At 55.4% G+C, this 15,915-nt stretch overlaps 1 protein-coding gene across 7 annotated transcripts in view; it reads right to left on the reverse strand.

Moving 5' to 3' along the window:
• The window catches only part of FBN3 (fibrillin 3), a 57,285-nt gene that overhangs the window by 9,476 nt on the left and 31,894 nt on the right, over window positions 1-15,915 (reverse strand). For 6 of the 7 annotated variants that reach the window (XM_082733483.1, XM_082733484.1, XM_082733482.1 and 3 more), the window contains 17 exons: window positions 13,087-13,212; window positions 12,548-12,697; window positions 10,087-10,158; window positions 8,006-8,131; window positions 7,604-7,729; window positions 7,183-7,308; window positions 6,690-6,806; window positions 5,075-5,203; window positions 4,441-4,560; window positions 3,556-3,681; window positions 2,548-2,700; window positions 2,357-2,422; window positions 2,059-2,184; window positions 1,665-1,784; window positions 1,427-1,549; window positions 583-717; window positions 305-430 (listed from right to left, as the gene is read on the reverse strand). In XM_082733483.1, coding sequence (XP_082589609.1) covers window positions 305-430; window positions 583-717; window positions 1,427-1,549; window positions 1,665-1,784; window positions 2,059-2,184; window positions 2,357-2,422; window positions 2,548-2,700; window positions 3,556-3,681; window positions 4,441-4,560; window positions 5,075-5,203; window positions 6,690-6,806; window positions 7,183-7,308; window positions 7,604-7,729; window positions 8,006-8,131; window positions 10,087-10,158; window positions 12,548-12,697; window positions 13,087-13,212 — 2,067 coding nt within the window. The remainder of the gene's footprint in view (window positions 1-304; window positions 431-582; window positions 718-1,426; window positions 1,550-1,664; window positions 1,785-2,058; window positions 2,185-2,356; window positions 2,423-2,547; window positions 2,701-3,555; window positions 3,682-4,440; window positions 4,561-5,074; window positions 5,204-6,689; window positions 6,807-7,182; window positions 7,309-7,603; window positions 7,730-8,005; window positions 8,132-10,086; window positions 10,159-12,547; window positions 12,698-13,086; window positions 13,213-15,915) is intronic. The other variant, XM_082733487.1, reaches the window with a different exon arrangement.

Raw genomic sequence — 15,915 nt, forward strand, 5'->3', positions numbered from 1 at the left:
CAGGGAACACTGGGGAGGAGGCCCACATAAGTATGCGGGACAGACAGTGGGGACAGAGCAGATGAATGACGTGGAAGGGACAGACTGGGGACTGGAGTGGGTGAGGAAGAGGAGGCTGCTGGTGACTGCAGGGAGCTGGCGTGCGGCCCAGCCCGGTGCCAGAGCATCTCTGAGTTGGAGTCTGGGAGGCAAGAGGGCCGAGCTGGCTCTGGGGTGATCTGTGTTGAGGGCATCGGCTTGGGGAGACCCCAGGCAGCAGCGCCACATGGGGGTGGCCATGTCCATTGTGCCGGACCACACTCACCATGACATTCGGTGCCAGCAGGGCTGAGGTGGAAACCCTGGTCGCAGTCACACCGGAAGCTGCCCTCGGTGTTGACACAGCGGCCATTGGCGCACAGGCTGGGCTGAGCACGACATTCGTCCTCATCTGCGGTGGGGGGCATGAGGCAGGCCGCCGGGGAGGCCAGAGCCCCCCAGGCCAGCCTCCCCTCACCCTGGAGAGTCTCCTCCTGCCACATTCTCTTGCTTTGATTTCTCTCCCCCCAGGGGTGTCCCTGCACCCCCAAAGCGCCCCCATACCTGTGCAGCCCTCCCCGGAGCTGGGCTGAGGCCGCAGACCTGGGGGGCAGACGCAGGTGAAGGTGCCGATGAGGTTTTTACACAGCATGCCCCGCTCGTGGCAGGCCTGCTGGCCGTCCGCACACTCGTCCACATCTGCCAGTAACCAGGGACAGAGAGCGGCCAAGGTCAGGCGCACCGTGGCCTGGCCCCAGGCTGTGGGGGCCTGGATCCCACCCCGCTCTGGGAGCCCCAGGCAGGGCAAGAGTGAAGTTCATGCAGCACTGCCCTGTGCCCAGGCCTCTGGAGAAGCCGAGGGGTCAAGAGCGGACCCCTGCCTGCACCCCATGCCCATATTTGAGTCTGGGAGTCTCTCTGGCCTTCACCACAGCCCGTGGAGCCCTAACCCTGAAGGAGGCCTGGAGGCCCCCAAGTCCCAGCCCAGAGCTTCTCGGCTCTGACACTGAGGACACTCAAGACAGGAGAGCCCCTTGTGATGGACAGCCATTCCAAGGTCTCTGGTCTACTGACCAGGGTCCCTGGCCACTCCATGCCTGTTGCCCAACACCCAACTGGGACAACAGAAACCGTCTCCAAACATTGCCACGCCTTCCCTGGGGGACACAGCTGCTGTCCTCACTGTCCTACTCAGCTCTAGACAGACCAGCACAGCCACTGACCTGTGGGACTTGGGACCCCATTTCCACAACAGAGGCGCCACTCACAGAAGAGCCCCCATAGCACCCCACGTGCCCCAGGGCTCCCCTCTCTTCGTGTCACCTTGGGGAGGCCCAAGCTCTCAACTCCCTGTCTTCTCCAGGACCGTGACCCAGCGAGCCCCCACCACCACCCCAGCCGGTCCCACCTCGGCACATGGCTCCGTCCTCCCGCAGGGCGTAGCCGGCGGGGCAGGTGCACACGTAGGAGCCCTCGGTGTTGCGGCAGCGGAAGGCGCAGAGCAGGGGGTTCAGGGAGCACTCGTCCACGTCTGCGGAGGCCAGTGCAGGCGCCGGCTGGGCAGGGTAGGCTTGTGGAGTCCACGCCCCCGCCCCCAGGGGCGCCCTCCGTCACACAGCCCAGCTCCTGGACTGACAGGGTCGTACCCTCGCAGGTCATCATGGGGCCAGGCTCGAAGCCCTCAGCGCAGGCACATTCAAAGCCTCCGATGACGTTAGTGCAGGTGCCTTCACCGCAGGGGTGCCCCACGGAGCACTCGTCTGTGTCTGGGGGTGCGGAAGGGGGCGGTCAGGGCCCATCCCCCCACAACCGACCTCTGCAGGCTACACAGGGCCAGGTCTGGTCTCTGGGCGGGATGCAGGTCAGGCGAGCGCAGGGTGCTGGCCAGAGTGCGCGAGGGGATGAGGGCGTGAACCACAGGGAGGAGGGTCCAGCGGGCGGAGAGAGTGACAGGGGTTGAGGGACAGGATCCTGCCTTGGGTGGCGCCTGCCCTGCCCACCCTATTCCTTCCTCCCAGGGGTTGCGGGCTGGTCACGCACCCACACAGCGGATGCCTGTGAAGTCCAGGCTGTAGCCAAAGGGGCACTCGCAGCGGAACGAGCCATCGGTGTTGACGCAGACGCCGTTGGTGCAGACTCCGGGGCTCTCCGCACACTCGTTCACGTCTGCGGGCGGCAGGGGGTGCCCGCACGGCGTCTGTCACTTCCCAGCGCTCTCCCTCGCCCCCAGGGCCACCCACTGGTCGAGGAGGGAGCCTGAGACTTGGGAACAGGGGCAGAGCTCAGACAGAGGCGGGCGGCGGAGGAGGGGCCCTTAGCACGTGGGCGAGGGGCTCACCTTCCCGAGAGTCATCCGGGCCTGGGACCGCCCCGTGGCCAAAGGGGCAGAGCTCCTGAAAGGCAGCTGGACACCAAGAGGGGAAGGGGGTGAGGGTCGGGGGCCGGTGCCGCCCCCAGGAGCCCCCTGAGCGGCTGCGGGCGGGCAGGCAGACGGAGCCGCGGGGACACTGGACAGGGCGGGGCGCTCACCGCTGCCCTCCTGAGGACACAGCTCGCAGGGGTCGTTCCAGCCCTCGCCAGGCCTCTGGCTGCAACAGCACCGGGCCTTGGTGGTGTTGAAAGCTTTGGCCACAGAACACGTCCCAGCCTCAAAATGGGTGAAGCAGAAGCTCCGCCGCGTGTCTGTGGGGTGATGCCCAGGCAAGCATTGGAAAGGTCATCGGCGATGCCCGGCTCGGAGCCTGATCCAGAGAACCGCCTACCCGACCCTGCCAGCGGCCAATCAGGACCCCACAGACCCCTGACCGTGGTGAGTGGCTCGGAGATGGACATGTGACCCACCCTGGGCCAATGAGGGCCGGCCCCTGGACCACTGGGGATTCCTTCCAGGCACACCCCACCTCCACAGCTGTAGGGGTGCCCCCTTGCCAAGGAGAGCAAACTCAGCCACACTTGTTCTTGGCTCAGAGGCCCCTTCTTGGAGAGACAAAGTGATTCTGGCGAGCCAGAGGACCTGGGACTGGAGACCCCAAATCCTTGTCGTGGACCGCCCCTCCCCCCAGTCCTCAGCCCTAGATTCTCCTCAACTCGAGAATCCTCCAGGCCACGTTGGGCTCCGAACAACAAACATGGGTCGAGTTGCCCGGCCCACCCCCTTGTTGCCCCTAACCTGGGAGAGAAGAAGAGGCTGGCTCGGACTGGCTGAGGCTAGCCCCCACGGGACAGGGCTGTGCTAGCTGAGATGAAGCCAGCCCAGGTAGGGCAACCGCAGCCACCACAGGACGACCAAAGCCCAGGAGACCAGGTTAGCCCAGCCTGTACCAGGATAGCCCTTCGCAGAAGCGACTTGTCTGGCCAACAGGTTGTCTGGACTCGAATAACCCCACCCATACAGAGAGCACCTCTGTCCAGGTAGGGCTCTGGGAGATCCGAGATCCACACAGAAACTGCAGCCCCCTTTTCTGGCTGACCGGCCCCCCTCTCCCTCCTTTCCAGCTCTTCTCCAAGCCCTGCATGCTTTTCAGGCCACAGACTCACCAAAGCAACGGTGCCCATTGTCAGAGAGGACAAAGCCAGGTGGGCAGAGGCACTGGAAGCTCCCGGGGCTGTTGGTACAGGTGCCAAAGAGGCAGAGGTTGGGCTCCTCCAAGCACTCGTCAATGTCTAGAGGGGCGGGACACAAGCTGAGTGGGGGCAGGCAGGACTTCTGCCAGCATAGGACAGCCTTGGCTGCCAGAAGGGGCAGACAGAGTGGGGGCCCAGCTGGGGAGGGTCCAGGGACCAATGCAGGCCAGGGGCCCTCGGGACTCAGCATGAGCCAGAACACCAGCTGGGCTGTTTTGGGGTGGGCGTGGGTGTCTTTCCTAGAAGGTTGTCTCCAAGATAGGGATCACAGTCAGGAGAAGTTCGTCTTTAGAGACTAACTCTGTACAAAGCTAATCAAGGTTGGATAAACTTAACTTACACTGGAGGAAGTTTGCTCAGGGCAACTGCTAGGGTAGCCCGATCGAGGTTAGCCCACCCTGTGCCAGGCTAGCCCATCTGCTTAGGCTAGACTGGTCCAGATTAGCCAATGTGGCACAAACTCACCCAGTTGGCCAATTACACCAGGGGAGCTCAGGTCAGACAGGCCAGACCAACCATCACTCATCGAGTAAGGTGTTCTATGTGCAGTGTGACCCCACACCCATGCCTGTTTGACAGGATTCATGAGAAAGCCTATGGGCCCCAGATAGAGAACCTAGACCAAGCGGCCAAATGATCCTAGTAACAGTAATTGTGTATGGAGCTCTGTTGGGTGCTGTGCTAAGTACACCTCCACCCTCACCATGACCCCAGCTGGCATTCCCATTTTACAGATGGCAAAACAGAGGCCCGGACATGCCTCCTTAGCCCCAGAGTGGAAGGCGGGGCTGGACTCACCAACACAGCGGTCACTCTGCACCTGGAAGCCAGGTGGACAGATGCAGCGGAACGAGCCCTCAAGGTTCTGGCAAGTGCCTGGCAGGCAGGTTCCCGAGAGGCTGAAACACTCATTGGTGTCTGTGGAGAGGAAGAGGAGGGGTCCCAGCACCAGCCCATGACAGGGGACAGGGAGCAGCTCCTACGGTCACTGCATGATGGCCAAGGGCCCCAGAACAAGTTCTGGATCCAGGGGAAGGGCTAAGACTCAGGAAGACAGGCACAGCCAGGGAAGGACCCTCCCGGCCCTCAAGTGAGGGTTATATACCCATGAAGCCACATGGCATCCAGGGGAAGGAGAAGCAAGGTTCCTGATCTTAAGCTACATACAGACCCTTTTGTGATTTCTGTGGCACCCATCTAGAACCTTGTTTAAGTCAGCCTCACTGTAAACCGAGCAGAGAGCCCCATGTAGGGTTCAATCCCAGAACCCTGGGATCATGACGTGAGCCGAAGGCAGTCGCCTAACCAACTGAGCCACCCAGGCACCCCTCTTCTTATAACTTGAGATAAATGCCTGATTACGAAATGGAACCATGATCGCTTGGAAGTACCAACTGCAGGTAAGCTGGGAGCGGGGGGCTGACAGACTCACCCATGCAATTCCTCCCGTCGGCTGTGAGCTCGAAGCCATCCTGGCAGAGGCAGTGGAAGGAGCCGGCTGTGTTAACACACTGGCCAGATCGGCACACCTGCCCCACCAGAGTGGTGCACTCATCCGTGTCTGCAGAAGGGGTATGGGCAGGCGGGGGTCACCCACAGCCTAGGGACCCTGAGCTTCCCTTGTGCTTTTGTCCACACAGAAGTTACGTGGAGGGTAGTGACTTTAGTTGATCCTGTACTTATGTGTGAGGCTCTGTATATTAATCTCCCACTATCCGGTGAAGCAGATACCAATATCGTAGCACTATGCTATTAATTTGCCTCTGGGTACTCCAGTAGCTGAACCCCACAAATTTTGTTTGTTTCCATTTTCATTTAATTCAAAATATTTTTTGATTCCCCTTATGTTATGCTTTCTCCCTTGATCTCAGGATCCTTTAGCAGTATGCTGTTTCATTTCCAAATAGTTGGGGATTTCTCTGGATGTCTTTCTGTGACTGATTTCTACTTTAATTCACTTATATTCTGAGGACCTACTTTGTATGACTTCAATTCTTTTAAATTTGAGTGTTTTAAAAAAAATTTATTTATTAATTCTGAGAGAGAGAAAGATAGGCATAGAACACGAGTTTGGGGGAGGGGCAGAGGGAGAGAAGCAGACTTCCCGTGGAGTGGGGAGCCTAATGTAGGGCTCGATCTCAAGACTCTGAGATTATGACCTGAGCCAAAACCAAGTGTCCAACACTTAACCAACTGAGCCACTCAGGCACCCTAATTCTTTTAAATTTGTTAAGGTTTGTTTTATGGCCCAGAATATGGGCTGTCCTGGTAAATGTCCATGTGCACTTAGAAGGATGTGTGTTCTGGAATGTTCTATAAATACTGAGCAGGTCTAGGTGATTCACATTGTTGTTCAGGTCTTCCCTAACCTTACTGATTTTTTTCCTTGTCCCCCCCGTCTTCCTGAGGGAGGAGTGTTGAAGTCTACAACTATAACTGTGGGCTTACCTATTTCTTTTTCGGTTCTGTCCATTTTTATATCATATGTTTTAAAGCTCTATTGTTAGATGCATATGATTTTACGGTTGTTATGTCTTCTCAGAGAATTGCCCCCAAATATATGAGTTCTCTCTTCATTTCTGGTAATAGTTATTACAGTCTATTTGGTCTACAATTAATATAGGTAGGGACTACTATTAATCTCCTTTTTGCACAGGAGGAAACAGGAGCCCAGAGAGGTAGTTGACTTGTCTGGGGTCACACAGCAGGCAGGTAGCAAAGCTGGGATTTGGATTCATGCTGCTTGGCCCTGGAATGCATGCTTTTAACCACTGCACTCAGCCATAAGCCATCACCCGGGTCTTCGCTGTTCTCCCTGTCCTCCCTCCACCTGCCTCCACGAAGCTGAGTGTACACTCTAGCGGGAGACCCCCTGGCCCGATGGTTGAAGAGGTGTGGGAAATCTTGAAGTTGTGGGGAAATTTTGTAGTTTTCCTGACGGGATCCCTGGGGCCAGATCCTTTATTTCAGAGGGGGACCCTGAAGCCAAGGACCCACTTTTCAGGGGGGGGAGCAATGAGGACTGCCCCCCAGCCCAGGTGGCTCACCCACGCAATCTCCGCTGTGTGTTGCCATGAAGCCAGGGAAACAGAGGCAGCTGTAGGAGCCGACGATGTTCTTGCAGGTCCCGTTTCCACATGGCTGCCGGTCACACTCGTCGACGTCTGCCGGAGCAAAGCCCCCAAGCCCTATCCAGCTCACCACGGCATCGGGCAGCGCAGGGAGGGAGGGCCTGGCCGGACCCAGCCCGCCTCCCCTGCACCCAGTCCCGTCCAGGTGGATGGGCAGGGACACCTGGAGGGTAATGGCTGAAGGTGCCCCTGGACCTTTTATCACTCTCGTTTTGCAGACTGAGGCCCAGGGGCATGAATAAGTCATTTACCCAAGCTCTCAGGTGCCGGGACTCAAAGCTGGGTTTGTCTGTGAACCAGGTGGATGATGGCGCCGACCTCACCCCAGGGGAGGTGCAGACTTGTGGCCGCCACCCCAGCCTCACCTGGCAGCCTCGCTCTCCAGGAGGAAGTGGGAACGGACTCTCACCTGTGCAGAGGGTCTGGTCCGCCGAGGCCCGGAAGCCGCGGTGGCAGAGGCACATGTAGCTGCCCTCTGTGTCTATGCAGTCACCATGGCTACAGACGTCTGGGATCTCCTGACACTCGTTCCGTCCTGGGGGAGGGCAGGCAGTGTGGGGTCCCCAGAACCCCTCCTCTGCATGCGTGCATGTGTACACACACACAGAGTTTGCTGAGCCCTCATGCACCATGACGGGGAAGCCCCCCATTCAAGCTGCTGCCAGCACCAGGCTCCGGTTCCACCTCCCACCCCCCACCCCATTAACAGGTGCTCGGCATCCCTGCCACCCCGTGGCACAGCCCGTAGAACCATGCCCTACTCAGGTCACTTTGTCCCATACCCCATACCCTCAGCCCCCATCCTGCACCCTGCTGGGGTCCCCGCTCACCCACGCAAGCCCCGCCGGGTGACAGCTTGTACCCTCGGGCACACACGCAGCGGTAGCTGCCGGGGATATTGACGCAGTCGGCGTTCTGCTGGCAGGGGCCCGCCCCGACGGCACACTCGTTCCTGTCTGCGGAACACAGCCAACGGGAGGAGTGCAGGAGGAGGCCTGCCTGCTGGAATCCAGCCCAGCACCCTGCCCCAGGCTTCAGAGCGGGGACTCCCTCTGGGAGGGGCAGGAACCCGAAGGAGAGCGGTGATGTGGGATGGAGGCCCCTGGACAGGCATGAGCCCCATTCTACAGAAAGGGAAACTGAGGCTTATGGCACTTAAATGACCCGTCCGGAGCGCACGCGGTGGGGAAGCAGCCTCCCACCCAGGGCCGGGGAGGTCTGGCAGGTGGCACCTTCGCAGACCAGCAGCACGCCGTTGTAGCGGAAGCCGGCGGGGCACTCGCACCGGAAGCTCCCGATCTGGTTGATGCAGATGCCCCCGGCGCAGAGGGCGGGGATCTCCCCACACTCGTCGATGTCTGGGGAGGGCGCCAGCTGTCAGGGGCAGCCCAGCCGCCGGGAGCATCCGGAGGGGCCCTGAGCCAGGCCCCTCCACACTCGCGCCCCCCCACCCCCTACCCCGCACAGTCTGGCCACCTCCTCCCACCCCTCAGCCCGGAACCAAGGATTCTGCAGTGGCCCAAATCCCTCTGCCACCAGAGAGAGAGCAGGATGCGGGACCAAGAGCAGGAGGTGCGTGTGTCTCCCGACTGAAAACCCACCTGCTGCGGCCCAGCAAGGCTGCCTGTCCCTCCTGGGGGGTCACAACATGGCATGCCTTGAGGGCACGCAGCTCAGTGAGGGAAGCCGATGCGAGAACCTGTACCATACAACCCCAGGGGTGTGAAATGCCCACAAGAGGGAATCCACAGGCACAGAGAGAACCGCGGATGCCAGGGGCTGGGGGAGGACAGAACGGGGAGTGACCACTCAGGGGGGGGGGGGGTTTGTTTGTTTGTTTGTTTGTTTTGGCGTGATGAAGATATTTGAACCTAGATCCTGGTGCTGGCTGCACCCCTCTGTGAAGACACGGGGAACCCCAGAACTGTACTTGAGCTGGGCCAAGTGTGAGATATGTGAGTTAAATCCCACTGAAGCTGTTACGTATACAGTTGTCGCTTAAACAGTGCAGGTTCAAAGCACAAGGGGCCACTGATGCAGGAGTGTTTAGTTTTTATAGAAACGCAGTACTTTCCTCCTGCTTTTCTTAATAAGGTTTTCTGGACCCTGGCTTACTTTATTATAAAAATGCAGCGTATTATACCCACAACGTGCGAAATAAGCATTAATCTGCTATTTACCCTATCGGAAAGGCTTCCGGTCAGGCAGACTATTAGCTGGGTGATGGGGGAGTCAAGCGTTACATATGGAGTTTTGACTGCACTGGCTTTGATGCCCCTCCCCCTCGTGCTGCTCAAGGGTCAACTGTAGGAAAAGGGAACCCAGTGCCCATCCAGGGAGACGGGCTCGTGAAGCAGGTCCAGAGGAGCCGCACAGCAGGCAGTAACCTGCCCAGGGCTCCACTACTCGTGGCTGGCTGACAAAAGGTGAGTGGCTGACCACTATGTAGGGCATTCTAGAATTATAACATCTCTCACTCCCCAGGAAACATTGCCATACGTTTTCAGTGGGGACCACTATGTATACTGAAAAGCAAGAAGAAGGATCTAGAAACCCCCAGGGGCCATACGGCATGGGAACTGTGGGAGTGTGAAGGGGACTTTGGTTTGACAACAGTCACTGCACCTGCCGTGTTCTGATTGTTTCAGATAAGGAGGATACCTCCATGGGGTGAAAACGGCTGGACATGGGTTCGTCAGTTCGACTCTGCACGGCTAAAATGTCGCACATGGGGATTAGACTGTACACAACCTTGTGTAGTCAGAACAGAAGTGTTCTGACCCTGTGACAACATGGATGAACCTTAGGGACATTGTGGAACCTTAGGGACAGAAGCCAGACCCAGAAGGACGCATCCTGTAGGACTCCACTCCCAGGAAGTCCCCGGAGTCGTCCTGTCCCCAGAGACAGAGAGGAGATGGTGGGAGCTGGGGCTGGGGCAGGGGCTGGGGAGTCCGTGCTTCATGGGGACAGAGTCTCTGTTTGGGCAAATGGAAAGTTCCGGAGACACAGAGTGGGGGTGGTTTCATGACAATGTGTGCTTCACGTCCCTGAGCTATGCACTAAACAATGGTTAAGATGGTAAATATCGTGTTGTGTTTTATCAGAATTTTAAAAAATGAGTAACAACTTGATAAAAATACTTTTTTTTTTCCCCTCTCAAATAAAGGGTGGTGTTTGGCGACAGGACTCCTGGCCTGGTCTGGGGAGTTGGAAGTGCGGGAGCATGGGGTGAGCGTGCGTGGAAGGGAGAGGTCGGGGCTCTGGGGACAGAGGAAACTGGGGCTCTGGGCGGGGAGCCACCGTCACTCACCGAGGGGCTTCCCTGTGTGGATGTCAATGACGAAGCCGGGGGCCTGGTGTCCGCACAGGAGCTGGTGGTCCACTGGGCAAAGGAGACCGGGGCCGAGGATGCTGGAGCCGTGGGTTCCCAGGGAGGACACCTCCTCTTCCTGATCCCCTGCATTGCCTCCTCCAACCCCTGCAGCCCAGCCCACAGCTGGCCTCCCGATAACTAGTCCCTCTTCCTCCCTGTGCTTTGACCGGCACAACGGGCAGCCGTCGACCTGGCAGTGTGATCTTCCAACACAGAGACGCAGAGAATGTGGCCTCGCTCATCTCTTCCTTGCACGAGGGCAGCCACCCATGCCCTGCTGTCCTCCCCAGAATAGGTAGACTCTTCAGTTTGGACCTCAAGACCTTCCCCTCTGGCCCTACGACTCCAGCAGTAACTCCTGCCCTCCTATCACACTGCTTTCATCACACACCAGGAGATGCCCTACTCTGCCGTGCCATCAGAACTTCGCACATGCTGTTCCCTTTGCTGTTCCCTAGCAAAGCCTTGAGGACTCAGGGCAGCCCACAGGGAAGGCTCCCTGGGTCTCCCTGCTCACCCACCATGCTGGCACCGGACAGCTGATGGCACTGTCCTTGGGTTCCCCTCCCCCCGCCCCCACCGGGGCAGCACCGTGTCCCCTTGTCACCTTTCACCGGGGCCTACCCTGGCTCCCACTCACTCTTCCATCTGCATCGTGATAAGAATGGACCCCTGGCTGGCGTGGACTCCTGCCTTGTCAGAATCTACCTGCAGCTCAGTTTCAGGTGCGTGAGATCCGGGTAGATACCCAAGTCCCAGCATCCAACTTAAGGGTGACTTTTGATCTGTCTTGACAATCTCCTGACCAGAGCTGGCAATTTGCAGCTTCTTCCCCCGCAGCCTGCACAAGCCTGGGTCTGCCCAATCTTGTTTCCTAGAACCCGGAACATGTGCACCTTCCCAGAAGTGCCCTGTAACCGTCCCCTCTCCATCGCCCTGCCCTGGACAGACACTCACTGTCCCCCAAGTTCGTGTCTACCCAGAACCCCTGAGTGTGACTGTTTGGGAAACAGGGTCCTTGCAGATAGAATCAAGATAAGGTGAGGCCATCCTGGGGGTGGCTCAGTGGTTAAGCCTCTGCCTTCGGCTCAGGTCATGATCTCAAGGTCCTGGGATCCAGGCCCGCATCAGGCTCTCTGCTCAGTGGGGAGCCTGCTTACCCCTTTCTCTCTCTGCCTGCTTATGATCTCTCTCTCTCTCTGTCAAATAATTTAATTTAATTTAATTTAATTTAATTTAAAAATATGTCGTCATCCTGGATCACAGTGGGCCCAGAATGCAAAGCCTGGAGGCCTTATAAGAAAAGAAGAGACACGCAGAGCCTCGGAGCTAAGAAGCCATGTGAGGGTGAAAGCAGAGATTGGGGACAGACACGAAGGATGCCCAGAGCCCCCCAGAAGCTGGAAGAAGCAAAGACAGATTCGAACCTAGGGCGTCTGGAGGGGGCATGGCCGCCTCCGACACCTGACACCTTGGCTTCTGACTTCCAGTCTTCAGAACTGGGAGAAAATGAATTTCTGGGTTTTTTAAGCCACAAAGTCTGTGGTCATTGGTTGCTGCAGCCCTAGGAAACCACCTGTCTTAGCCAGCGTGGGCTGCGTGATGCTGGTGGCGGCGGTTGGGGGTGGGGGTTTGCCAAAGCAGCAGACATGTATTTCGGACAGTTCCGGAGGCTGGGAGTCCAAGAATTCGGAGTCTGGTGAGAGCCACCTCCTGGTTCACACTGGCTGTTTTCCCACTCTGTCCTCATGTGGTGGAGATCATCCGCTTTCCCTGTCTGCTCACCCCATTCAGGAGGACTCCCCCTGCAGGACCTAATCCCCTCCCCCAGGCCTCATCTCCTAACACCACCGCACTGGAGATCTGGGCTGGAACATATGAATCTGGGGGACACATTCAGCCCCCAGAACTAATGCTTTAACCTCCTCATTGCTCACTTTCACTGCCCTCCTCTTTCGGCTCTTTCTGATACCTGGGCCAGCTGCCAGATCATTCTGTTAGCTCTCGCTCCAGCTGCTCGCGTGGTCGGGGGCTCCAGGCCTTTGCTCATGCTGTTCCCCGCGCGGAACCCCCTTCTTCATTGCAACCAACATTTTAGCAGTCCTCACCAGAGCTTCCCTGAGTCTGCCCCTTCCCCTGCTCAAGGATCTTTACCACAAATATAGGCTTCACTGACCCATTCTGAATTCCCCAAATGTGCAAAACAGAAGGAAGGATGCTCTGCTCACCCTAAGAGTGAGGATTTCCATACACCAACTAGGGCATAACTGAAACTCTTCAGCCCTCATCAGAGTAATGTAGGATGAGGGCTAATCTGGGTGCCCTAAGCAGGGTGTGCCCCCTTAAATATTGCACTAACAAGGACCAAGCTGGAAGGAAGGTGGGGGAGGGTACTCACAGCTGGCAGGAGTGGGGCAGGCCTCGCAGGGTCTGTTCCAGGCCCGGCCAATGTTGTACGAGCAGCAGCACATCTTCCGGGTAACGTTAAAGGCCAGCTCATTTCCACACGTGCCATTATAGTGCCGGAAGCAGATGCTCTTCCTCATGTCTGCAGTTGGGTTAGGAAGAGGGGTGTGGATGAAAGATAACCAAGCCAGAGGAAGAGAGAGCCAGAGAGCTGAGAACTCATTCATGGATCCATTTGAAAATAACTGGCTTGATGTCTCTCCCCCAAGACACATGAGGTGCCATTTATAGTCTAGTTTTTGGGGGGCAGTGCACAACCTGAACAACCATACATGGCAGCCCTGAGCCCCCAAGTCCTGCATCTTCTTCTCTGCTGCTGACCAGCCACTCATACACTCACCCTCCATCTCTCTATTCCCCTAAACACACCTCTGTGCACTCTTTCAAAGCATGGAGACTCCAAGAAGTCCCTCCCACACCCAAGTGCTTTTCCCACAACTATCTAGTCTCCCCAGTCACCACATTTTATACCCATGCAGTTGTTGCCACCATTGACTTGCAGGTACTCCGCGGGGCAGACACAGGTATAGTTCCCCAGGGTGTTGTAGCAGGTACCGGGGCCACAGATGTCCGAGTGTTCAGAGCATTCGTCGATGTCTGCAGGGGAGGGAGGGGGTGCATCCGGGAGCTGTTTATATAACCCCACCCCGGATCTGGATCTGATGGAGCCACTTCATCATGGGCTTGAACTTGGTTTCAAGATTAGCTTAAATGGTGCAGGTATCTTAGTGATAAGGGGAGACCCAATATGGCAGTAAGTGGAGGAGAAGGAAATTACTGTGCTCTCACTTCAATTAAGCTAGTATGAAAATAATAACACCTGAGCCCATGAGTCAATTACACGATCACCAAGAATGGGGCAGCCGTGTGCTTCCTAATGAGAGGTGACAGGAAACAAGCAACCCATGCATGCATCAAGTGTTTTTGGAAAAAAAGGACTCTCAGTCTGATCAGTTTTCTAATCCAGGAGCAGCAGATTTTTCAAAAAGCAGAGAGTAAACTTTTTTATTTTGCAAGCCAAACAGCGGTCTCTGACACCCATTCACTCTACACCTGCGGTATGAGAAGAGGCACAGATAATAGGTAAAGAAATCAGCATGGCGGGGTGCCTGGGTGGCTCAGTTGGTTGAATGTCTGCCTCGACTCAGGTTCTGATCCAGGGTCCTGGAATCGAGCCCTGCATCGGGCTCTCTGCTCACTGAGGAGCCTGCTTTCCCCTCCGACCCCCTGCTAGCGCTCTCTCAAATAAAGAAATAAAATCGAAAGAAAAAAGGAAAGAAAGGGAGGGAGGGATATCAGCATGCCCGCGTTCCAATAACATTCGATTTTTGAAACTTGACATGTGAATTTCATGTACTTTTCACATACTGCAAAATACTATTCTTCTCTTGATTTTCTCCAACCATTTAAAAAATGTAAAAAGCATTCTTAGCTAGTAGGCGGTGCAAAAACAGGCAGTGGAAATACCAGCACGCTAGGAGTAGCGCCCTCAAAGAGGGCAGAGTGAGGAACGCCAGCCCCCGTTCCTCCACAAAATCTACTGAGCTGGCAAAAGCTGTTGAAGTCAACTTTTGCAGAACTCTGGAATCCAGGCGAAAACTCACAACCATGGAATGTGATGTATAAGATAGCCTAAAGGATGCCCAAGACAAAGGAGCGCCTGGCTGGGTCCGTGGGTAGAGCAGGTGATGCCTGATCTTGGGGTTGTGAGTTCGAGTCCCACATGGGGTGTAGAGATGACTTAAAAACAACAAAGTCTTAAAAAAAAATCCACAGAATTGGGGCACCTGGGTGGCTCAGTGGAGTAAGCACCAGCCTTTGGCTCAGGTCATGATCCCAGGGTCCTGGGATCGAGCCCCGCATCGGGCTCTCTGCTCAGCGGGGAGCCTGCTTCTCTTCCTCTCTCTCTGCCTGCCTCTCTGCCTACTTGTGATCTCTCTCTGTCAAATAAATAAATAAAAATCTTTATAAAAAAACATCCACAGAACAAAACCTGTTAGGGCTAATTAACACGTGAGGTCAATATAATTGTGGCAGATAAAACCAACACACAAGTATCAACCTTATTCCTGTATCCTGTCAGTGAGAAATCGAAGAGGAAACTCTGGAAAATTCTGCTTCTAATCGCGTCCAAAAAATTAAATACCTAGGAATAAGTTTCACCAGAGAGGTGCATGAGTTGAACACTGAAAACTACAAAAGATCACCGCAAAAAGAAAAATTTTAAAAAGACCTACAGAAATGGAAAGACCCCGTGTCCATGGGTCAGAAGATTTGACACTATTGAGAGGGGAGTAGTTGCCGAAGCAATCTCCAATATCAATACAAGCCCCTCGAAATCCCAATAACTTCTGCTGAAATGGAAGAGCTTACCCTGAATTCATATGGAATTGCAGGGGATACCCAAAACCATCTTAAAGAAGGAAAAATAAAGTTGGGAGGGTTCACATGTCCTAATTTTGAAACTTACAAAGCTCCTGTAATCAGGACAGTGGGGCACTGGCACAAGGGTAGACCTATAAATCCATAGACTAGAACTGAGAGTTCAGAAATTAACCATTTGTCATGTGATTTAGGGGAGCTCAGGAGAGCCAAGACCATTCAATGGGGGGAAGATGAGTCTCTTTCACAAGGCGTGTGGGGACAGTTGGAAATCACATGCAAAAGAAGGAAGCTGGATCCCTCCCTGACACCATATGCAAAAGTTAAGTCCCAAGAAGTAGGGGTCCTAAATATAAGAGCTAAAATGATAAAACTCTTAGAAAAAGGTGCAACTGCAAGACATTGCCTGTATTTGGCAATGGATTCTAGATAACACCAAATGCACAGCTGTGGAAGAAAGAAAAAAACCTAGATAAATAGGGCCTCGTCATAATTAAAGCCTGTTGTGCATCAAAGGACACCATCAAGAAAATGAAAAGCCAACTACAGAATGGGAGAAACTATTTGCAAGTCAGAGGTCTGATAAGGATCTTTTTTTTTTTTTTTAAGATTTTATTTATTTGAGAGAGAGAGCATGAGCAGAGGGGAAGGCTAGAGGGAGAGGGAGAAGCAGGCTCCCTGCCCACTGCAGAACTTGAGCCCAGCCTCCAGTCTGGGATCATGACCTGAGCTGAAGATAGAGCCACCCAGGTCCCAGAATATATAAAGAGCTCTCACAATTCAACAACAAAAAGACAAACAACCCTATGTAAAAATGGGCAGAAGGCGTGAACAGATACTACTCCAAAGATATATGAATGACTAACAAGCACATGAAAAGATGCTCATTAGTCATTAGTCATCAGGGGACTGCAGATC

The sequence above is a fragment of the Mustela nivalis genome (genome assembly GCF_964662115.1).
Source record: "Mustela nivalis genome assembly, chromosome: 1".
Lineage (NCBI taxonomy): Eukaryota > Metazoa > Chordata > Mammalia > Carnivora > Mustelidae > Mustela > Mustela nivalis.